The sequence below is a fragment of the Asterias rubens genome, chromosome 2, assembly GCF_902459465.1.
Source record: "Asterias rubens chromosome 2, eAstRub1.3, whole genome shotgun sequence".
NCBI classification, from domain to species: domain Eukaryota; kingdom Metazoa; phylum Echinodermata; class Asteroidea; order Forcipulatida; family Asteriidae; genus Asterias; species Asterias rubens.
Window position 1 is genome coordinate 20,050,953 of NC_047063.1, and position 24,551 is coordinate 20,075,503.

A 24,551-nucleotide genomic window follows, 5' to 3' on the forward strand; every position below is an offset into this window, starting at 1 on the left:
TTAAACATAGAGTTAGCCTACGTGTAGCATTCGGGAATAAACGTAAAGCCTCAGAAGTAATATGAGAAATAGTTCATGCACAAAAACTTTTGAAAAAGGGGGGACGGATTCTGTATGGGACATCGGCGTAGGCCTAAACAAATATTTCGGGAAAAACAACTTCTGTGATAATTTTACCGTACTTGCGCCTAGATGATAGATCGTCAAACTTTGTAAAAAATATTTGCCTTAACATGTTGCAATAGTTTAATTATTATTTCGCAATCTACCGGTCAAAAACATATCGCTGTCCAAATTTGGAATGGCCTCCGATGTCATCACGGTATCTGGCATTATGCATTAAAACATGACGTCACTTTTACATGTGCGCGCGTGCGCAAACCCGTCCTTTATATCAAACGGGAATTCCCCTAATAACTGGAAAGGATGAGAAATGTCCGCGAATGTATGAAATAATCATCCTCGTATAAATAGATGAGTCCATCTAGCTCATGTTCTTTTCTTTACATTTCATTAGCCCTGGAAAGGTAAGGTTCAATGCATACAGGTGGTTTACAGGCGTGAAATTGGCTTCTTATTATTCTATAAAGACGTTTTATTTGGAAGCAACTGATTGGCTCAGTGAGCATGATGAGTATATATGCAATGTACAATCCTTGGCTTGCCATGATACAATGTACTTAGTCGGCTATGTCCGTCATTGCCTTGCCTGCATGCTGTGTCGTGTAGAGCCGGCCCATTCCGGAAATCGAACTGGAGTCTTTTGAGTACTTAACGTGATCCCTTTGCAGCACTAATTTGGCTTATGTGAAGTCTGATCGGGGGTTTCTTTCCGATTGCCACTTTTACACCAATGATTTTTAAAAAAATCTCATTATTTTAGTAAACATAAACAAGAATATGAAGGTACTCGATCATGCCATGTTGAAAAATATCGAGTGACTTGATTTGACTTGTGACGTGGACAATGACTTGCTGTTTACAATTCAATTCAACATTTATTTCCCCATACTCTTGGGCATATAATATACTCTTGATCTTGACCTTGATACAATGATTGATCAGCTCCTTAATTACTTGGAACAACACTCAATGAGGTTTAGGTCAGGAGGGAAGGGAAGAACTCCTAGTCAATTTTATGTGTACCTATGAAAATGAGTGTTCGCCAAAACTTAGTGGGGCTATAGTGATAAAAGAATAACGACAGTTACAGGGTAAAGCAAAGATCATTAAGTAATAGTAAAAGAGTATGGGGAAAAGTTTCCGTATGGCGCCACCACTTTTTCATTCGATATGAAATAATATAGTATCTAATTTACCTCAATGAGATATCCCTTTTTGTAAAAATGAGTGAAAAAGTGGTGGCGCCATACGGAAAGTTATCCGAGTATGGGGCAGTGTTGTAGCTAGTGTTGTAGCTAGACCAATTTTAGTGGTGGGCTCTAAATCCAATTCAGTCCACCAAGGGTGAGTGGTTCAACAAAATGATTCATGTTTATTCACATCATGTTTATTCACATCATGTGAGACCATCATTGCTGAAGTGCAATCTGGGGGAATTCTGTGCTGGACAGCACAGTTTATTTACCCAGAGTGCTGGGCGAGGCCGCCAGGCACCGCCCGCCGTGGCTACAACACTGGTATGGGGCCGTTTTGGTAAGCATGAGCGTAAAAAACTCTGCCCCCTCTGGGTTGTTGACTTGAGTGAAGTAACTTGGTCCCTATTTTTAGATGAAATTAATGAAAAAGTGACATTAGGATAATACAGACATTTTACACTCCTTTTCAAAATCACCTTCATAATCGTTGTCTTCTTTAAACAAGTTTTTGTTCTGCCACCATATGCTTTAGCGTCTGTGACTATAATTCAGACTTCATTCAGATTCAGACGTGTTTGGTTTGATATTTATACTAGCCTAGCTATGGATGATCTAGACCCAGCTGGATGGGGCGCTGTACTCCTTTTTTCAAAATTGTCAATATCGGAATGAAAATCTCGTTAAAAAAAAGAAGGAGTACAGCGCCCAATTTCTGCTCGATTATGGTTTAGATTCAATTTACTGGGAACTCAGGTTGGCGCAGTGGTGTCTTGCCTTGCCTTTCACCTCTGGGGACCCTAGTTTGAATCCTACCGGGGAACTATGTGAATTGGGTTTTTCAGTCCCTACTTGACTTCCTGAGTTTTCCCTGCAACAATTCTCTGGGGTGTTCCTCCCACTTCTAAAACTGAAGTTTCTTCATTGTCTTCTCACCATGTCTGGATGCTGAAAAGGCTTTGACAAGAACTATCAATATCATAGATGTAGATTTTATGGAGATTGAGACAGTCATACAGGGCTATTATATTTGTGCTATATAGTTAATTTTTAACGCTCATGGCATGTTACAATTATTGTTTTACTATGTAAAAGTGGTTACCAGTCGATGGCATTGTTTTTGACAACCTGGCTGAGACTAGATTTTGCTAACTGATTTATAGCCCTATCAATAGTGCCAATAGCTGGACTCCCTGTGGAGCCCAGCTACGGGAGTCCAGCTATTGGCACTATTGATTGGGCTATTATATGCTCCAACTATGGAGCTCCAAAGAGACATTAAAAATATTTTACCTCGTACCCAACATTATCTTGTGTACACGTTGACGACATAATTAGGGATTTCCCGGTAGCTATTTTCAGTAGGCCTATGCTTAGGCTGACCATGGTAGTGAACAAGAATACAACTAGCCCACATGTTGGGCTAATATGACTCTCTTGAGTAACATTGGTCTTATCATATCATATTTTTACCGACTTTGATAAGACCGGTGTTAAAAGAGAGACATTAGCCCAGCACGGTGGGCTAGAACACTGCCATAATCAGAGTCCAACAGTTTGGGTGTTGAGTGTCCACAATGGTGTTGGGTTATGTGCATTATGATTGTGCTCAACGTAATCCAGCATTCCTCCCAAAAAGCTTCTTGGAAATCCCAATTTAGGCTATGTCATGGGCACAAGAATCTGTGAAAATTTGGACTCGATTGGTCTTCAAAGTTGCAAGAAAATAATGAAAGAAAAAACAAAATTTTTGCACAAATTTGTGTGCCTGAAGTATTTTATTGTTTGATTAAAAATTATAACCACTTTCTCAAAAACTATGTTACCCGATACTTCAGAGGGAGCCGTTTCTCACATGTTTTACTATCAACAGCTCGCCAATGTTGCTTGTTAACGAGTAAGTTTTTTTGTTAACAATTATTTTGAGTAACTATCAAGTGTGTCTAGTGCCTTTATGCAGCATATTCAAGTAAAAATATTGATATTTTTCTCCCAAGCAGTTCATGATTAGTTGCTTGAATCATGCCACGAAAAACGAATGGAGCTGAAACTTTGGCTGTTGGTCGGAGCTTCTTAAAGTTCCTCCAAATGAATGGTCTGTGCAATATGACTGATAGAAGAGAGATGGGGGAAATCTACAGGAATAGCTTCAAGCCTTCTCATTCAGCGACTAGTGGTGAGTAGACTTAAAGCCATTGGACCCTTTCGGTTCAGAAAAAAAAAAAAAATTCACAGATTTACAAATAACTTACAGGGTTTACAGAAGGCAATGGTGAAAGACTTCTCTTGAAATATTATTCCATGAAATGCTTTACTTTTTGAGAAAACAGCAAAACAATATAAATTCTCGTTAACGAGAATTACGGATTTATTTTAAACACATGTCATGACACGGCGAAACGCGCGGAAACAAGGGTGGGATTTTCCGTTGTTTTCTCCCGACTCCGATGACCGATTGAGCCTAAATTTTCAAAGGTTTGTTATTTGATATAGATGTTGTGGTACACAAAGTGTGGGCCTTGGACAACACTGTTTACCGAAAAGGTCCAATGGCTTTAAAACTGTTGCAGGAATAAATATTAAATCCTTTACCAAAAAGCCTGCATTATGCCACAATGTTACCAGGGTTTGCTTATCTGGAAGGTTTGTAAGTACAAATTGATGCCCTGAATCGTTTGACATAGGAACTGTCTCAATAGATGGACTGTCCAAGGAATTCAAGTTTATGCGGTAACTTGTGACTAAGCAAGACATTGTACCAGATACTATTCAAAACAAACTTGCAAGTGGCTAATTGGAAAGACTGTTTTAATCATTATTGGGCAGATCACTTTCCAGAACTTCTCAAGACATTTTTCTCATAGGGCATTCCAGACCCACAGATTTATGCTTCAGTTGACTTTCCTATGGACAAGCTTGCCTATGGACACGGATAAGAGCACCTTAGTACTGAAGCTTTGGTGTTTCTGATCAGCAGAGTGTTGGCTCATAGTGAAAGGACCATGTATGGATGGTTTCGAGTCCAGTCTTGACACTTGTGTCCATACGTAAGACACTTAAAGTTAAAGACGATAGTCTTATTAATAAGGAAATAAAAGGGTAGTGACGAGTTCTTTAACGGCCATTTAAAACCGGCAGGGTCGTTGCCATGCGATAAAGCCCGAGTCGAAGGCGAGGGCCTTTATCGCATGGAAATGACCCTGCAAGGTTTTAAACGGCCGTTTAAGAACGATTCACTACTCTTTTATTCCCATTCATAAATGCCTTTTTGGTTAAAAAGCGTAATAAAGTAAGAAACTCTGTAAAACTTATCCGTTTCCGACGTGCTTGAGCTCTATATGTACGACGTCCGTGTGTTGCATTGTTTTGACTGAGACGCCCATTTTCCGGATCATATCCGTTCGTGCGTGTTGTAGTCTTGGTACAAAACGTTCTCGTTTTCCTTTCACACACAGCGCGGCCAACTCACCGACAGCGCCCACATTGCCTGTAACAAGAAACGTCTTGCACCAAGACTAACAGGTTATAAACAGAGTCCAGCTGGTCCTTATCAACCGTTTAAACACCCCCAAATGACGTGCTCTCCACAAATAGGAATAGTGAAACTGTCTTTTATGAATAAGGGAATAAAAGGGTAGTGACTCGTTTTTAAACTGTCGTTTACACCCTTGCAGGTTCGTTGCCGTGCAATATGAATGAATCAGTCGGAAGTCTCTGATCTAATAATAGGGGGGTTAAGTATCACGCTTCCCAAGCAATGTGAACATAAAGATCAGAAAGTTGTTACGTTAAAAATCTCACGTTTTTAGCATACGTGAAATTCATGCGATGTACGTACGGGCACGCAGATGTCATACGTGAGCATGCAATGAACCCCAATGTGGTGACGTCATCTAGAAACAACACAATTTTTTTAAGTTTGCATGTTTTCCCCAGTACTGTGCATCTAAACATCGCTACTATCTGGCACATGATTAGCTTTTTCCTTTGTTTTAGTTTGAGAATGACCAGTCAAATAGTTTCACTTTTTTTTTCTATTTCTAGGATGCTCTTTCAGCAATATCATCTATGTGCTCCGATCCAAGAATGAGGTGAAGACAAGAGGCAAGAACAAAGAAATAATTATCCCAAACTTTGCGAAGGATAAATTCACTGACGACCAGCTGCACAAGCTTGATCTTGGACAAAATCCATGTATTGATGACTACCTTATTGGGGTGAACCATTACCACTGCAAGTATTGTGACATAAAGGGAAATTCCAAGAAATCTTTCATATGCCATTTGAACGGTAAAAAGCATCGCCAACAGATGAGCTGGAGTTATTTGAAGGAAAAAAGGTAATCATTCAGTTTGTGGAGAGTCTAGAAAAAAGTAAATTAAATTATGTTTAAACCATTGCTTAATTTTGCTTTGCTAATTTTTTTTTAATGGTTTGTTTTACTATGCCATTGTTTTACTACATTGTCATCATTTTTATTGTAATGCACTTTTGGTCATAGTTGTTACGGAAAATGTGCGGTGTAAATGTCATTATTTGTACTAATGTAAAGATTCTAGGTCTGATTTTTGCTGATTACCCCAAACAAATACGTACCGTACTTGTATGATTAAAGAAAGTTAGCAATACAAGTTTTCGTTCACAAAATTTGCCAATGACTAGTGGTAGATTGGTTAAAACTACAAATGTTATTATTGTTGGGATCCTGACATTAAACCAAATCCATCGGCCATTTCTAAACAATTTTGCATGTTACAAGTGTTTTTAGCGTTGTCTGCGATTAATGTGAATGATTTTTGTTTTCAAAATGCCAGCATTTATTTGTTGAAACAATATCAATGATAAAATTTTTGAAATACAAATTATATCTGCAAAAATCATAATACAACTTTAGCTTTTACCATTCAACTATCCTCTGAAAAACAGAAAAAAGAAAACATACATTTAGAATTGAATCAACTTAAGTAGGCTTTTTTGGTACTCCTCTTATTTACCAGTAGTTGTGATTCTCACTTACCGGCAATCAAATAGCAGACCTTAACTTTTGCTGATCAATTTCGCATACACCAAGATTCAAGTTTGGCTCTAAAATAGTCATTGTGTTAATTTTATTCAGACCCGTTTTCATAGAGAGTCGTGAAGGTATCACAGTTGCCTGTGACAACTCTGATAAGGATGGAACCATAGCATTAACTATGGAAAGAAACAAGACAGAGACATTCAACATTACCATCAAAAACAACAGGTATAAAGTATACTATTTCAAATTTCAAAATTACTTGGTCTGTTTGTTTTTTGCATTTCTATTTCTTTCTTTTCTCCCTTACTTGAGAGTAAACAAAAAACTTTTCTCCCTTACTTGAGAGTAAACATTGTAGACAAAATTTACCTACTATACACGCGTAAAATAGACACAGCTGCGCCGCCACACTAACAACGTTTTATAATGGTGTTGCACTATTCGCTGTGCTTTAAGCAAAAAATCTTGCTTAAGCAAGGCCATAAAATGAAAAGTTTGCTAGGCGCGCCCGTTTAAGCACAAAATCAACCATTGAGCAGCTCCATAAAATTAATGCTTTTCATTTCGCTTTGAGGAATTTTTTATTTATAATGCGCAATATAAATCATGTTTTATTATATCTATTTTTATTACTTTTTCTTGCTTTTTACTTATGTTTGTGTACTTCCATTCTTATCCCCATGTTACTGTGTATGTATTTTTGCCTTGTTCTTGCTGTGTTTTATCCGAATAAATAAAAATCAAATCAAATTTAATGATTACTTGTAATAATTTTCTTTCCTTGTTTACTGCAGTCCTGATAAAGTCAACTTCATAGCTTGTGTGATGTTGAAACTGCAGCCAGCCATCAGCATTCGGTCTGAAAAGAATGATCTTCTATTGCCAGGTAGGCAAGTATGATTTCAATTTAATTTCTTTTAGGGGTGTACTTGTTATGTTTTATATAAAAAGACAGGCTCAACTATCGTGTTGTATTTGTGTAACGCATCTAAAAGAACCCAATGTTCCTGGCTGTGGCTGCTGAATTCACTGTAGCACCTTTTAAACCATTTTTTCTGTAAAAATATATATACTAAGTGCCTCGAGTATCTTGTTGATAGATTATCTAAATGATAAACCACAGTTTATTGTAACCATATTTGAGGATGAGGCGATTTCGACACCACAACCATTCAGATAGTGCCATTTTATTATACTTCCCCTTTTCTATTCAAATACTTCTTTAATCTTTGTATTGTACTAAATGCAGGAATGGAGTCCACTTTGAAAGTCAGTGTCACAACAGAGTCCGTCACTGTTCTTCAAAGTCCACTTCTTTTCGCCTTTAAGAGTTCCACTTCTGTTGAGGTATTATTATGTTGTTCTCAGTATTTTGTTAAATTATCCCTTTAAGGTTGGCTTCCTCTTTGATTAGCACTGGTTTTACTCTATTTATAATGAAAACAAATATATTTTATGGTTTTACATGTTCTACAAAGAAAGGTGAAGAGCCCTTTCTCAATTAAACTAATTATTTAATGCTTGGTCACTTACTGGTCAGGGAAAATCTTTGACTACAAATAAATGGGCACTTCCTTTTCATTAATATCTTAATAGAGAACTTAAAGGGTCTATGTAACTTTTGCAGGACAAAAAACAAAAAATGGGGTTATGTCTTTCAATGACGATTCCGATGATGTTCCGATTGTAAGAATCCCCTATGATTTTTTGAATGAATAAACTTTGAATATTCATAACTCAAGAATTGATGACGTCATCATGACGTAACTCACACGGTTTCTTCTCCTAATAAATCCCTAACTATGTGTGAAGTTTCAAGTTCATACGAGTTTGGGAAAAGTGCTTTGTTAGCGGACAAGGGATGCTGAGAAGAAGAAGAAGAAGAAGTATGAAGAAAAAGAAAAAAAAATGAACAAAAATAAGAGGTGTTCCGGGCTGTTGGCCGGAACACCTAACAAATGTTTTAAAGAAATAACTGCAAATACCAATTAGTAATCTTGCGGGTACAAACATGTATAAGATCTCTTATTTTGAGGGAGTGTTGGCTCTTGAAAGAGTTGATGTGGTCTCGACGTTTCAAACAGTATACTCTGCTCGTCTTCAGGAGAATAAAAATTCTTTGTTTAGAATTGTTCTGTTTCTACGTGTTTTTTTTTTTGCATTTGGCATTGCTGTAGCTCATTATGAAAGTTGATTTAGCAAATGTGGTTGAATTTTCTCTTGCAAAAGGTTTTTCAGATTCTGCGTTTTCTGAAGATAGATGTTGTGAGTGATATAGCAAAAGATCTGCCGCCCACAGGCATACCGTACAAACGCCCTGAAAGAAAGTCGAGGAAGGATCTAGACGGAACTGCTGTGGAGGGTGAACGTCCACCAACGTAAGTTCCTTACTGAAGGCAGTTTCAAAAAAGCTTTTATAATAGACTGTGCAAGTCTCGCACGTATCGGAACGAGAACGCACATCAAACGAAAAGCTTTATTCTTTCTGAAATAAAATCTTTGATTTTTAAACATATCGATGACCAAAGCTGAACAATAAATATACTCATTACAACTTGTATAAGTTCGTTTGAGCTTTTAAAACAAGTACACAATTAGTTTCTATATTGTTAAATACTATGTGAATAAAAGTAAAGCTCTGGGACCAGGATGTCTCTTAGATCTTTAATTTTTTGTGATGTAGATTAAAGAGGAAGCTGACGCATCATCGGCCAATAATATCGTGCGTGACGAAAACAAGCGCTTGCATAAGTTTTTGTTGATTTGATTATACTTTCTTATGTTTTCTTAAAGCCATTGGACCCTTTCGGTTCAGAAAACAAAATCAAAGTTCACAGATTTAAAAATAACTTACAGGGTTTACAGAAGGCAATGGTGAAAGACTTCTCTTGAAATATTATTCCATGAAATGCTTTACATTTTGAGAAAACAGCAAAACAATATAAATTCTCGTTAATGAGAATTACGGATTTATTTTAAACACATGTCATGACACGGCGAAACGCGCGGAAACAAATGGTCAGGAAAGTTTTGATGTGCGCGAGACTTGCGCTCGACTTGTTCATAAGAGATAGCATAAGTCTTATTATATGGATAATGCATTTATCAAAGTGTCCCTTTACATGAGTGTTGGCAAAAAACATTATTAACTTCCTTTAGTTTCTGAAGAGCTAGCTTTTCCTATACATAATCATGCCTCTACCAATTCCCCAAACCTGATTGTCCATAATTTGATAATTCTCCCATCCAAATGGTTGATTGGTAACACAGTAAATGTCGAAGAGAGCCCATTTTTGCAGTGCAACTTGGGAAAAGGTTGACAAGTTTATAGTCACTCCCAGGGTCCACTGCATGAGCCCAAAAGTTTATAAGTTCGTTCTTGGTTTTAAAGCAGCAAAGTTCATGTTATTTTCTGTGTTTATGGCATAAGATGGTTCTATTTGTGGGGCTGGTAAATGTTTTTTTTGTGTCAAAAACTTCCCCTGCGGTTCTGAATTGTAAGTGTGATTGTTTTTATAGTCAACTATTTTGTTGGAAAGTTGGCTCTTTTGGGGTTAACTGTACAGCGTGCACTGTATTGCTTTTGGTTTGCATTGAAACAATTCACTATTAAACAAACCTTGCATTTTATTATGCGGCACAGTGAAAGATCAAACAAATAATTAAAACATTCAAGCTTGTTTCACATCAATTCAACTCATACAGTGAGTTTGGAGACTGATATTTTGTGGATGGAGTTTTTGTGTAATAAAGTAAACAAGATATTTTTAAATTGTGTCAAGCCTTCTAATAAATAGATTGTTGCGCAACATGATGGGCTCAACATTGTTCGTTAATCACATACAGGAACAAGTTTTATATTGGTTCTTATTCTCTGTTGTTTTTTCCCTTCTTTTTCTCAGCTCAAACAAGAGTGAGCTAGTGATGGGAGTGCTGAAGCCTTACCTCATTCCAAAACGGCTACGCTTCATGGACTCACTTGAAGACAAAGAAAATGATAAAGAGTATTAAGGATATACCTTGTGTAGATTTGGAGGTGGAAGTGTCGTGGCCGAGCGGTTAAGAGCACCGAATTCAAACTCTGGTGTTTCTGATCAGCAGAGTGTGGGTTCGAATCCCCAGCCGTGACACTTGTGTCCTTCAGCAACACACTTAACCTTTGCTTCGTCCTTCGGATGGGACGTAATAATAATAATAATAATAAAAATAATATTGAGTTTTTATGTAGCGCTTTTTCACTCCCTACGGGTGTCTCATTGGAGGTGGAAGTGTCGTGGCCGAGCGGTTAAGAGCACCGAATTCAAACTCTGGTGTTTCTGATCAGCAGAGTGTGGGTTCGAATCCCCAGCCGTGACACTTGTGTCCTTCAGCAAGACACTTAACCTTTGCTTCGTCCTTCGGATGGGACGTAATAATAATAATAATAATAATAATAATAATAAAAATAATATTGAGTTTTTATATAGCGCTTTTTCACTCCCTACGGGTGTCTCATATACCTGTCTCAGATATTACCCCTTGTCACTGGGCCTTAATTCACTCCTTAAACCATCTCAGCTCCCTGTGGAGTAAACAGCCTCGTTCAACAAATGCGCTACTCGGCTAAATCAATCACAAGAACGTAAAGCCGTTGGTCCTGTGTGCTGTGTAACAAACGTTTAAAAAAACAATGCACTTATCGAAAAAGAGAAGGGGTTCGCCTCGGTGTTCCTGGGTGTGGCTGCTGAATGCGCCGCAGCACCTTGTAAACCCTTATAAGGTGCTACATAATTGGGTCTCAGTTTATTCGTAACTTCAATAACCTATCTTTCTGTAAAAAAGTATACTAAGTGACTTGAGTACCTCGTTTGTAGATACGTGAGCTATATAAGACTTTGAAACTATTATTATTATTATTTTTTTATCTTAAGATAAATAATAACAATAGTAACAATAGCCATTGTTCATGGCCCAATGTATGCCATTTTACAATATTTTAGATTGAAAGGATTTGATTAGATATATACCTCATTTTAAATTACTCAAACAGATTGTGCAGAGAGCAGGTTTAGAAAACGTTGAATCAAAGAAAACGTTGAATCAAAGAAAAGTTCTTGTTTCTGAAAATTTTCAGGCGGAACGCTTTTCAAATGCCTCTAAAATGGGACAACTACGTCGAGAAACTGTCAGATTTGCTTCATATTGAGGAGTTGCAGATGGAAGTGGACATCCGTAGATATGACTTGGAGGGGACCACTATGAAAAAAGACGGCGGATTCCTACGGCTTAAAGTAAGTCACTTTCATGACACTGGTTGTCTTTGGAGTATTTCACAACCACTGCACACAAATGATGTAACTTTTGCTCAAAATACCTGAATCTGAGGCAAACATTATACCACTAGTCGTCATTGGATTGCTTGCCCAGACTGCATGCGAGTATACTTGGACGAAAAGCATGTGTATGTTATTGAACTTTAACACGCTGGATGATATCAAGGTACTGACTGAATGATCTTCTGTTTTTAGCATTATTGCGGAGTACTACAAAAAGTATAAAGTTTAAGTTATGTTTTTCATACTTTTACCTGATCTAGTTTCATACCTTATTCTTTTTGTCCATCTTTTGATGGGTCCAAAAAGAAATGTTTTCATAGATGAAATTGTAATAATCTTGTTGGGACTATTGATGAGTAATCATAGATGTGAGGCACCTCCGACTTTATCATCAGTTGAAGCAAAACATTTGATTATTTTTGTAGTGAAGTAAATGTGTCGATACTGTACTTGGTGACTGCTTAAAAATATTGTAAAAATCGATACTTTATGTTTTTCTGCTGGGTGACGCCTGTTTTAAGTTTCTTAATGTTATTAAGTGGAAATGCAATGGAACTCATCCTGTGCAGGTCCCAGGCCTTGCAGAAAATCGTCCCTCGGTGCTAAAGGGAGATCATCTTTTTGCTTGGTACACGAATGAACGATCCAATAAGGAGGATGCTAAGAAATACAAGGGATATGTCCACCGTGTGGAGCTGGAAGAACTGGTTCTTGGCTTTAACAAAGAGTAAGATCGTATTATTTTATTTTGATATTATCAGAATCAGTTTGTTTAAGTTGGTTTGAATCTCACTGATTATAAGGTTCATATACCAATACCAATTCTCCCCAGAAATTTTAACGTTTAAGTTTTAAATTATGTTTCCAATAACAAATGTGCTTAAAAGTTTAGGCTTTGCTTGATGGAGTATTGGTAGGCCTATGGTTTATTACACAATGTTTTTTTGGTAGATTTGTGAACAGACACATCGCTGGGGAAAAGTATCATATTGTGTTCACCTTCAACCGGTTCCCACTTCGTCGTCAGCACTTTGCTGTAGAGGAGGCATTCAAGTACCACATGGAACCAGTTCTCTTCCCAAAGTCTACTGACCAAGGATCTAAAATACCTTTGTGTACAGTGAAGGAAGACACAAGGTAATGTAATGGAAGTAAAATATAATATTACTTTAGTTTTACTCTTATTGCAGCGTTATGTGACAAGCACTGCTCTTACTTTCCCAAGTCCTCCTTTACCCGATTTTAATGTTAAGGTTTGTGAACAAACACATTGATGGGCAAAAATATGTAGAGGAGGCATTCAAGTACCACATGGAACCAGTTCTCTTCCCAAAGTCTACTGACCAAGGATCTGAAATGCCTCTGTGTACAGTTAAGGAAGACACGAAGTACTGGAAATAAAATATAACAAACAACTAAAATGTATTAATTTGGGTTTTTATTGGTTTTTCATCTTAAGTACTGTATACTCGCTGCTTTCTTAATCCTGCTGACATAAGACCAGAGGATAAAAGAGGGGGATTCAATTCAAACCCATAATCACTGCATTGCCACTAGATAGCAGAGTGATTTGGTAATGACAGACCAGTTTTATTCCTGTCAGGTAAAAAAACAAAATTTCTGGGTATAACTATTGATGAAAATCTTTCTCGGAAAAATCATATTGACGAAGTAGCTACTAAAATATCCAAGAATATTGGCATAAAGAATCGCCTAAAAAATTACCTGCCGAACAGTATTTTATTAGCATTGTATATTGCACTAGTTCTGCCATACCTTACTCAATCTTGACCTGAGGCAGTTTTTCTAAATGTAACAAATTACTTATCTTACAAAAGCGATTGGTTCTTGTCATTTCGAATGCTTGCTACGGTGAGCATTCAGGACCATTATTTGCAAAATTAGACCTACTTAAATGTAATGACTTATACCACCTTTATTTAGGTAAATTCATGTATAAATGTATGCATAACCTACTTCCTCACTGTCTTAATACTTGTTTTACATTAACTTCAAATATTCATGCATATAATACTCGTTGTAGCGCTAAGGGTAATTTATTCGTCCAATTTAATAGGTCATCAAAGTATAAAAACAGTGTTGTCAATCGAGGCATCTCATATTGGAAAAGTTTAAATGATTCTCTTAAATCTTCACCGTCTTTATCTATGTTTGATAAAAACCTAAGAGCTCAGTTCCTTGACTCTTATTCATAGTCTCAAAAGGTGTAACTTGTAAGTTGTGTGGACCTTGTCTCATATTGTCTTGTCCGCTTCCTTTGTCCTTTGTCCTTTGTCCTGTCATGGTTCCGTGGTTTCATGTTTGTTTGTCCATAGGTTATGGTGCAAAAGCGTTCTGCTTCACCTTACACCTAACACCTTGTCATTCTGCCGATTAGTATTGATTCATTGTGCACCAAATATATTTATTATCTTATGTTACTGTGTTACTTGGGTAATTTCAACATTATGTGCTTTTTGTAATGAATTGCAGCATTGAAATAAATGTTACTGAATGAGTGAATATCACTTTACAACTTGATGCCAGATAATGTCTTTTAGACAAAACTTCTCCAAACTACAGCGGAATGTTTATACATAATTGGTGTCAGTTGATGTAGAAAGACACCAGGCATAAGCAGGCATTCAATCCCCAACCTATGCTTTGTTTTCCACATCCATTGTTAGAAGGACAAAGGATTTTGGATTTAACAGTTGCCTGTTTTGATTACTGCTGTTGGCCAATGTGAGTGTGCACAAAATCCCATACAAAACTCATAGTTTTTTTTGTAGTTTTTCTTTCAAAGAAGAGACAAAACCTCATGTGAGATTTATTTACACAGATTATTTGTATGATGTATTTATCGAAAACTGAAGGACCAGATTGAGTTTACTCTTCCTTGAAAGTGTGATGTACTTCTTAAATAAACCTCCAGCTCTGCTTCTTACAATTCTTAAAAAAAGATTGTTATGTATCGCTTCCAAGTTTTTGCAAACCCGGCTACTTTTGCTTGAATGTTTGTCAATGGGAAGAGAAAGATCGTAATTTTCTGGTTTATTCTTGCAGTGAATTTTCGAAACAGCTGTACGACAGGAAGCTTGAAAGCAATGAGGAGCAGATGAGAGCTATCCAACATATCGTTAAAGGCTCCTCCCGTCCTGCTCCTTATCTTGTCTTTGGACCGCCAGGCACTGGCAAGACTGTTACCATAGTTGAAGCTATGAAACAGGTAAGTTTATATTTTAAAACTAATATGTTCAATGTTGATATGGAAATTCACTTCATTTGATTTTGCCCAATGTTAAATGTATAAAGAAAGAATTTATATATACATATTAAAATGGGAAAGAAATTATTTGATATACCATTGATAAATTTTGACACAGATTTTGGTATCTCATCTGAGAAGGACAAATTTAGTTTCCTTACAAGTTTCCACGATGAAACCATTGTGATCATGTTGTGCATGTGAAAACCAAGTCTAATTTGATATTTGTTCATGCTAATAACCTCTCTTTCTTTGCTTTTAGAATTTGTTTCATTGTCACCCTTCCCCAGGGTATGGGGTTTGTTCCATTATTTGAAACAAATTATACAAAATGCATATTAAAGGAACACGTTGCCTTGGATCGGACGAGTTGGTCTATAAAAAAGCGTTTGTAACCGTTTGTTATAAAATGCATATGGTTGGAGAGATAATTTAAAAGTAGAATACAATGATCCACACAAGATTGCCTCGAAATTGCGTGGTTTTCCTTTTACTGAGCGAACTGACACGGTCGGCCATTTATGGGAGTCAAAAATTTTGACTCCCATAAACGGCCGACCGTGTTAGTTGACGAGGTAAAAAGAAAACCGTGCAATTTCGAGGCATGTTTGTGTGGATCATTGTATTCTACTTTTACAGCATCTTTCTACCCATATGCATAATAACAAACGCTTTTCAAAGACCAACTCGACAGATCCAAGGCAACGTGTTCCTTTAATTTATGATGTGATGAACCAGATTTTGTCTACAAGTTAAGTACAAGCCCAGCTCTAAAACAGACTGAACAGTAAAAATACAGAAAGAAATCATGATGACACAAGGACAGCTATAGAACAATTACAAATTAGTGTATAAGGAGGAGCAAGCAAGAAGAAGTTAAACTGGGAAGGACACAAGAAAACTACCCAACAAAAGGACAAAAAAAATTGTGGTTCAGATGGGCAACAAAAGTAAACTATATCACTGTTGCTCGGAAGCATGTTGTCTCACACATAGTAAAAGAAAACTGGAAAAGAAAAACATACATGAACAAATTAGGTAGACGAGGAAAGATCAAGTTCTCACACTTGCATGCTCCCGGGTCGATTTGAGTTTTGTTTATTTTATGGCAAAGAAAATGCTACAATTGTTAAATATTTTGTTGTTGTAGTGGCCGATGACACAGCAGAAATTTTGCAGTAAAAAAAAAAAAAAAAAAAACAGTCCCTCACTGTCCTAAATATAATTGATCTTCTTTGCAGGTCTACAATGCTTTGCCTGAGTGTCACATCCTTGCCTGTGCTCCTTCTAACAGTGCCACCGATCTGATTGCAAAACGTCTACTCACCGGTGGAACACCAATAGATAAGAACAACCTCCTCCGATTGAACGCAACAAGTAGAGACTGGAAGACAGTGGATGAAACTCTCAAGGTAAGTGAGATGAATTTGAATACTCAGTGAAAGCTGAGCCAAAGAGATGAGCTTACTTGCTTCTTTTGCATACCAATGCTTTTGTTCTAGAAAAATGCTACCCAGTTGGTAAACTTGATGCTTCCCCGGGAAAAAGTTACCTTTTACCTTTTTGGCTTACGTCCAAACCACATCAAGGGACGTCACCAATTAAAGTCTAACAAAAATGGGGCTCATCAACCAAGCAACAGAGGGCGCCATTATCAAGACTGTCGGCGCAGTGTGCACTGCGGGGGTCTTCTGTGGAATACTGTATTTTATCATTAATTTATGTAATAAAATTATGTCTAAAGCCCTTTATAACATCTGGCGTGGATATCAATCGTATGAACCATATTAGTTAGGAGAAGCATTTATGTAGCACCTTGTAAGGGTTTTAACCCTTAAAACTAGGTTGTGAATTGTTATGGGTTCTTTTACAAGCTATATAACACAGGAAACGTACAGCTTTCCGTCCTGTCACAGCAATAGTACTGATGGTAAAGTGCCATGAGTATTGCACAGCACAGCACTAATAGACCTCCGGAACTTGAGTCCAGTGAGTGCACTAAAATGCTTGGCTGTGATACTCAATCTTAAATGTTAGAAGATCTTATCGCATTGTAAAAAACAAGCCCACTAGGATCGTTTATCAAGAAGAAACAGGTCTGTAAGCAGATGGGTTTGAGTAAAATATTTTTTAAAAACATTTACTGTGGGCGCTATCTTTACATTGATTGCAGGAGAAAGAATGCTGTAACTATGACAAGATGACAAACGAGACTTACTTTTCCTCTAAGGAAGACATCATGAAGAAGCGTGTTATAACCACAACACTCTGCACTGCTGGACGGTTAGTAACTTGGAAAATAAGCATTAGTTTCTCATCAACCCTTCTCTTAAAGTTCAGGGATATTTTCATCTTTCTGTTTGTTTTCTACCTTGTCAAAATGCATGCTTGTTTTTCTCATTTTTTCCCCTTATCAAATGGTGCTACAGACTAAAGATGGCATGGTTATTCATGTAGAGATTCATTTGCTTGAAAAAAGGGTAATTGACTGAAAACAATTGTTACCAGCAGATTTTTTCAACTTATGTTAATGTCAATTTTGTCAGCACTTTTTTGGAAAGTCATGGGAGCCAAAGTTCTATGTCATGACAAGAAGCTTACAATAGACCCTTCCCATGAAATATGTAAATTGCACATAGCGCGTGCGCACTAACGTTTTTGTTGGCAAAATGAGGTAACATCGCGCTGTTTTGTACACGGCTAATGGGTGCGTGATGCAGACGCAATTGCGCGTCTGCTTAGTGCACAACTCTATAGCGTTTGCCAAGCAACAGGTCTGTACGCATGCGTGAATGTGATTAGCATATTTCATGGGAAGGGTCCATTGGAATTGGATTCGTCTGTTGTTATGTTGTAGGTCTGTAAACCTTTTCTTAAAAGGGACAATCAAACTTCTGCTGTCAAATGCATGTTTGTTGTCAGCAATCACATTTGAATGGTTCACACAAAAGCATGTTTTATTAGTATAACATTTCTGGAAGAAAGTTTTACCGAAGACAATCCAAAGGTAAGCAAATTGAATGATCAATCAAATTGTATATTTCAAAAAAGTTTTACATTTTATGATAAGTAATTAATACATTTCTGTCACTTATAAGACTTGCATCAGCGGATTTCCCTAAAGATCATTTCACTCATGTCTTTATTGACGAGGCTGGCCATGCTGTGGAACCAGAAGCCATCATAGCTCTGTCAAATCTGCTAAATTCTGAGAACACCAAAGGAGGTCAAGTAGTTCTAGCCGGTGACCCCAAGCAGCTCGGACCCATCATCAGATCGCCATTAGCGATTGAGTATAAATTAGGTGAGACAGATCAAAGAGTAAGAGATTTTTGCCCCAAATCTTCCCTGACAGCCACGTCTTGAGGAAAGTGCATTTAAAGTAATTAGTTTTAGATTGCTCTTTTGGAGGCTGTTTACAAAACCATAAACACAAATAAAGCTGACATCTCACTATACAGAACTGTCAATTTGTTTTTAGACCACTTTCTTTATTTTAATTAACCTAAAATCTTTGGACATTTACACAAGGAATACAAGTTGGACTGGGGCTGTTAAGGTTATACAAAAATATAAAAACTTTCATCTTAATGGATGTGTTTAACCAGACCCCTGCCATTGATAAAATATAGTTCAACAATTATTCAAATGGAGATTGCACACAAAAGGCTTTTAAAATTATTTAGCAGTGAAAAAAATAAGGAAGAATAGTGCTTAAACTTATTTCAAAATGTGTGATTTAATCCTTGTGTTCATATAATATTTTGATGCCCTTCATTTTATGAAACCATTGAAAGGGGAAGCCACACCCTTAGGCAGTTACTAGGGTCCTTCCAAGCCATTGTGGGGTATTTTACTTTTTTTTAATATCCCGACCGACCGACCCAAGCAAAAAATCGGGTGAAAGGGCAATCCAACATATTTATTTTTTTGGCCTTGTAATAATAATAATAATATGAAGCATTAATATAGCGCTCTACGGAGAACAGTGCGCTTTACATGAGACTGGGACAAAAGAAAAACAAACAGACTAGGATGGGTTGGGAAACAGAAATGTCTTGAGGAGGCTTTTGAATACAGGCAACGAGATCGCCTCTCTCAGACCCGCGGGAGCTCATTTTTGTTTAAAGCCTGGTTTATAGTCGGTCGCGGGATGGTCACGCGATGGAAATCATGGCCCATGATCCTTAAAAAACACAGTTTGTAGTCATCGCTGAGGTAAGAAAACTGTGTCTTTTATGGTCGCGTGTCAAGGTTTCCATCAGGCGACCATCGCGTGACCGACTCTAACTCGGCCTTCAGTGTCAATCATAATAAAAATAAAAATAATAATAATAATGACAATTTCTAATATAGTGCATTTCACAATAAACCGTATCAATGCGCTTTACATTAGTCCCCTGGTCATTGGGCCAATAACATCCCTTTAATTTTTCTCAGCTCCCTATGGGGAGTATACAGCCCCGAGCTGCCGTGGCGCTCCAAAGGCTTTTTCATTCACAATATCGACCTCTACCCTCGCAGGTACTCATTTATACCCCTGGGTGAAGAGTAGCAATTATAGTAAAGTATCTTGCTCAAGGACACAAGTGTCACGACCGGGATTGGAACCCACACTCCAGTGACTTAGCATTAGAACTTGAATTCGATGCTCTTACCACTCGGCCACGACACTCTAATCATGTCTGGGCAATAACTTGAGGCTTGGCATATCAACTCCAAACTTGGTGTGTGGATTGGCCTTGAGATTGCTCAGAAGCTGATTGTTTGTAGACCCCCTAGGGTAAATGTCAAGGTCATTATAATGGCTAAAACAAAGGAATTTTTATCGGAGCGAGCACCAACTCGAGAAGCGGTTCGCATTTCAACTCCAAAATTGTCAAGAATCGGACTTGCTTGTGGGGAATTTTTGGTCACCAAACAAATTTTTAGGTGTTCAGGCCAACAGCCTGGAACACCTCTTATTTTTGTTCGTTTTGTTTTACTTCTTAATACTTCTTCTTCTTCTTCTTCTGAATCTTCTTTGTCCCCTAACAAAAACACCTTTACCAAGCTCGTATGATTTTGAAACTTCACACATAGTTAGATATTCATTAGGAGAGGTGATGATGACGTCATCCATTCTTGAGTTATGAAAATTCAAAGTTTATTATTTCAAAAAATCATAACTCTTGATCTACATAATGGATTCATACTATCGATACATCATCGGAAAGGTCATTAAAAACTCTATAAATGCCTTGCAGACATGACCCTATTTTAAACTTGTCTTCCTGTTCAACGATCAGAGTCACCAAAAAATAAGTGTGCTCTCTAGCGGCAGATTAACAACATCTAAAAATACACTTTTACTAGATGTTTGTATCGGAGTTTAAGACAATTGTTTCAACATGGTAAACATAATTTCCTTCATAATAGCAACATATCTGTGGAGTCCTAGCTTGGTGATGTCGTCATTTGTCACGTGGTATTGCTTTAAAGTTGCACTTTTCTAAACGAAAACCAAAAGTTTGACTGAGGTGAAACTTAGTGTATTGTTAGTCAAGAATATTAACTTTTTGAGCTTAAAATGGCGTCATGGTGACGTCATCATGTTTTTTTGACAATTTTGATCATTTATTACAAATCTTGAGAACAAAGCAAGGTGCAATATTTGTTTTTATTACACCAGGCTTTTCTCCCAGAAACCGAACACCTAGAGTTTGTTCACAAACTCTCAATGTCTAGTTTAGTTTTTGTGTCTATTTTTTTAGCTGGTGTTTGACTTGTGTTTGAGGTCCGGTAGCCGCACGTAATAGATTCATCCATGCAAAGCCAGAATTCAGATAACTTTTGTCATGTTGCCAACATGTTCAAACCTAACAATAAGCTATATCAATAACACATTATCACTCAGAAGTATTCTTTGAAACGTTTTTTTTTTTCAACTTTCTTTGATAAAATGTAACTGAAAATTATCTGTCTCCAAACCTACAGAGCTGTCACTTTTGGAGCGACACATGACCACATCTAAAGTATACAAACGCAGAGAAGAAGAGCCTCACTACGACAACCGTGTCTTGACCAAGCTTTTGCGTAACTATCGCTCCCACCCAGACATCCTCAAACTACCTAATGAGATGTTCTATGATGATGAACTTGAGGTTCATGCTGATAAAAGGGAGCGAGAGTGTCTGTGTGGTTGGGAAAAATTGCCCAATAAGGTGAGGCTGTTGAACTTCTTAACACATCACAAGACAAAGACCGTGGTGCTCACCATGGTCAAGTGGTTAGATTGTAGGACTGCAATCACAATGACTTGCAATCCCAAGTTGTGGATTTGAATCCTCCAGCTAACCGCTGCTTTCACAATGACTAGAATAAATTTTGGGTCTAGTTACTGCATCTCAATTTCTTGATTGTGCAACTCATTTGTATGAGAGAGATTGGCTGTTGCCAGCCTGGCATTTTTATCCCCTTGTGGGAGTTTGTCGAGTTCCCTTGATGGGAAATTCATCTTAACAGACAACGCTGTTACATCGATATGTTTCCTCCATTATAGGGATAGCCAGGGCTCAATTTCACAATGAGTTAAGATTTATCCCAACTGCAAATCTCTATTGTATATTTATTGACCAAACCAACAGCGGCCGAGCCGCCAATGCTAAGCAATGTGTGATGTCACTGTACATATCACTGTGGTAATACTGAAAACTAAGCTATGAAATCTTGAGCAGGGACATTTTTGTATTTGAAAGAAAAATATATAGTTAGTAGCCTGATGTTTTGACCCTATAGCAGAGTCTTTCTTGAAGGTATTACATAGTGACACAACAAACATAACAGGTATATTGGTGTTTGTTGTGTTGTCATTTGGCATTAGAAAGACTGCTAGGGTCGAAACATTAGTCCACTATTTGTTTGCCTTCATACCATAGGTTCTTTTGGTTGGCAAGCAGTTGGCAACAGCTAATCCTATTTTTTTTTTAACAGAAATTGTGATTACATCCTTGAAGATCTTTTTAAATAATTTTTCTGACAGGTTAAGTTTTAGAGTTTTCTTTCTTTCTTTCTTTCTTACGTTCTTCAGAAATTCCCCATCATTTTCCATGGTGTGGAAGGCATAGATGACCGAGAGGGTCACAGTCCTTCTTTCTTCAACAAGAAGGAGATTGAGATTGTCGTGGAGTACGTTGAAAACCTTCTGGACAAGAGAGGAGGAAGAAAAATCAAAGAGTCTGACATTGGGATCATCACTCCATACCGTCGCCAGGTAAGTATTTATGCCAAATTTGTATCAGGGATAAAGATGATTAATTTTGGTTGTACTTAAAGACATCAATGTGTGTTAGCATTTTATACTCGGTACTTTCCCGATTTCTGTGAGAAAAAAAATAGGATTTGTACTGCCTCTACTATTAAGCAATCGCGGTGGTCTAGATGTAAGACACTGCTCAAGAAGTTTGTGGGTTCAAAAATCCCATCCTGAAAAGTACTGAGTGCAATGCTAACACGCATCGGTGCAAGGGTAAAAACATATTGGTAATTTTATGCTAGTATAAAAAAAAAGGTTTTTTGGATTTAAGAGGATGGTGAAGATTTTACCTTTCATCCCAAATATGTGTTACCTTAATCCAAATTCTCAAGAAGTTATCATATATATTCGTTCCTTAAAATTTTGTACTTAATTGTCATCATTTTGTGACAGGTACAAAAGATTAAGGAGGTGTTGAAGAAGCGTCACCATGGTGACATCAAGGTGGGGTCAGTTGAGGAGTTTCAAGGTCAGGAGCGATTGGTCATCATCGTCTCCACGGTACGCAGCACTAAACCAGAGCACATCCAGATGGACATTGACTTTCATCTCGGCTTCGTCAAGAATCCCAAGGTACTTTATTAATGTTTCCTATGTTCAGTTTTAACAAGAGTTTTAAAAATGACCTAAGACATGAACCCTAAGTTTTAAAAAATCCCTTGGGATCCCTGTTGAGAATTTTCAGGTGGGAACTCCACACTTATGAATTATCCCATCGACCGTGATTCCGGCGGGATCCAGGTTTTATTTTCTATGGGGGTATAATGAGTGTAAAAAAAAGTATATAATATTTTGTTTTTAATGTCATAAATTTTTTCCAAGATTATATACAGATGTTGATCTTGTGATAGTTAACGTTAATGACTAGACAAAAGCGACCTATCATTTAATAAACTTTAAACTCCGTTCTCTCAACAGAGATTGAATGTTGCTGTCACACGTGCCAAGGCATTGTTGATTTTGGTTGGTAACCCATACATGCTGAACAAGGACCAGAACTGGAGCATGTGAGTTGTCTAATTTAAATTCCACACAACTATAACGATTGGAAACTTTGGAATGCTAGGTGGCAGCAGACATGCCTGGTAAAATGTCCATAGACCGTATCGCAAATACTCGGTACGCACACAATAGACGTGGAATGAGGTGCGTGCTGGTCTAGCTTACTATCAAATTTAATCATTAGCTGCACCTAGCCATTCGACAGTTTGGGCTTGCACAACGGTGTTTGCGCTTGCACAATGGTATTTGCGAAAAAGTTTATTGTTTACGTAGTTCTGAGCTTGCGCATTTACTTAGAAGTGTCCTGGTAAGTCTGCTGCCACCTAGTGTCAACAAAAGTCCGCCAATAGAGACTTTATTGGTTAAAATGCATGGTTCTTGGATATGTGATGTATATTCAAAACTAATATTTATTAGTGAGATGAAAACTTGCATAGTTTTGAAAACTAGGTAACAATGGAAACTTACTTGGTGAGTCTGCAGCCGGCCACCACCTAGTGTTTAAAGTGCTTACATGTTTAGTAAATCATATTTTGATAAAAATGTAATTTTGATTTTGTAGGTTTCTTCAGTATTGTATTGAGAACAAATCTAACATAGGATGTAATTTTGAAGAGGAAGAGGACGAACTGGAGGATAGTATACAGAAGCTTGATCAAGTTGAGATTACTGCTTCATTAGGTAAGAAAATCTACCCTAACATGGAGTCCCAAATTCCTTCAAAATCATCTTCAGGGAGCTGTCTGATTTTGGTACTGCAGGCCCAAATGACAACCACTTGATATTGTAAACTTTGGAGTGTTGAGTTATCCAAAACGAAAAAGTATTCAAACAAAAGTTTGTATGAAAGTGAAAAAATGTGTATTAACTGTTTGTATTTAAACTTGGAGGCGCCTGTAGAAAAAGCAGCTGTTTAGGTGTGATTCGTTGAAGCTCTCTCTTTCAACAAAAATGGCTTTCAGATTACCCCCCCCCTCCCCCTCCCCTCCCTCTCCCAATGCTTACACAAGTGGTATAATCCATGTCTTTCTTTTGTAGTTGATAAGCCAGATGGACTGAGAGCGAGTCTAGGAGTAAGTGCTGTTGCTGAGCAACAAGATCCTGAGTGGCGAAGTGAGGTGTAATGAGCGCCCTCGCTGTGATCCTTGTTGTACAGAGCAACCATTGTGATCTTCACACTGCCTCATACGCGTAATGTTCATCACTGATTTAAATTTAATATTTGTTTCAGATGCTTTTTTTTTAAACTATTTTAATTGCTTGATTCCAATGTGATTTTCCTAGCCAAAACAAGCCACTTAAAGTCAGAATAATTTTGAATTTATGTTACTAATGT

General features: G+C 37.4%; 1 protein-coding gene across 3 annotated transcripts; it reads left to right on the forward strand.

Moving 5' to 3' along the window:
• The first annotated feature begins 423 nt into the window (after positions 1-423).
• Positions 424-24,456, forward strand: LOC117307064 (putative helicase MOV-10). 3 transcript variants are annotated; one of them, XM_033791715.1, is made up of 21 exons: positions 424-527; positions 3,314-3,492; positions 5,361-5,655; positions 6,433-6,561; positions 7,131-7,222; positions 7,586-7,683; positions 8,566-8,714; positions 10,239-10,340; positions 11,450-11,606; positions 12,221-12,378; positions 12,603-12,788; positions 14,718-14,880; positions 16,161-16,331; positions 17,093-17,202; positions 18,018-18,223; positions 20,896-21,122; positions 21,989-22,171; positions 22,607-22,786; positions 23,132-23,220; positions 23,778-23,896; positions 24,254-24,456. In XM_033791715.1, the coding sequence occupies exons 2-21, from the start codon at positions 3,339-3,341 to the stop codon at positions 24,337-24,339; spliced, it is 3,054 nt and encodes a 1,017-aa protein (XP_033647606.1). In that variant the 5' UTR covers positions 424-527; positions 3,314-3,338; the 3' UTR covers positions 24,340-24,456. The 3 variants fall into 3 exon arrangements, with proteins under 3 accessions (XP_033647606.1, XP_033647605.1, XP_033647607.1); XM_033791714.1 differs by having other exon boundaries at positions 3,317-3,492; XM_033791716.1 differs by lacking the exon at positions 6,433-6,561 and having other exon boundaries at positions 3,317-3,492.
• The last annotated feature ends 95 nt before the right edge of the window (positions 24,457-24,551 follow it).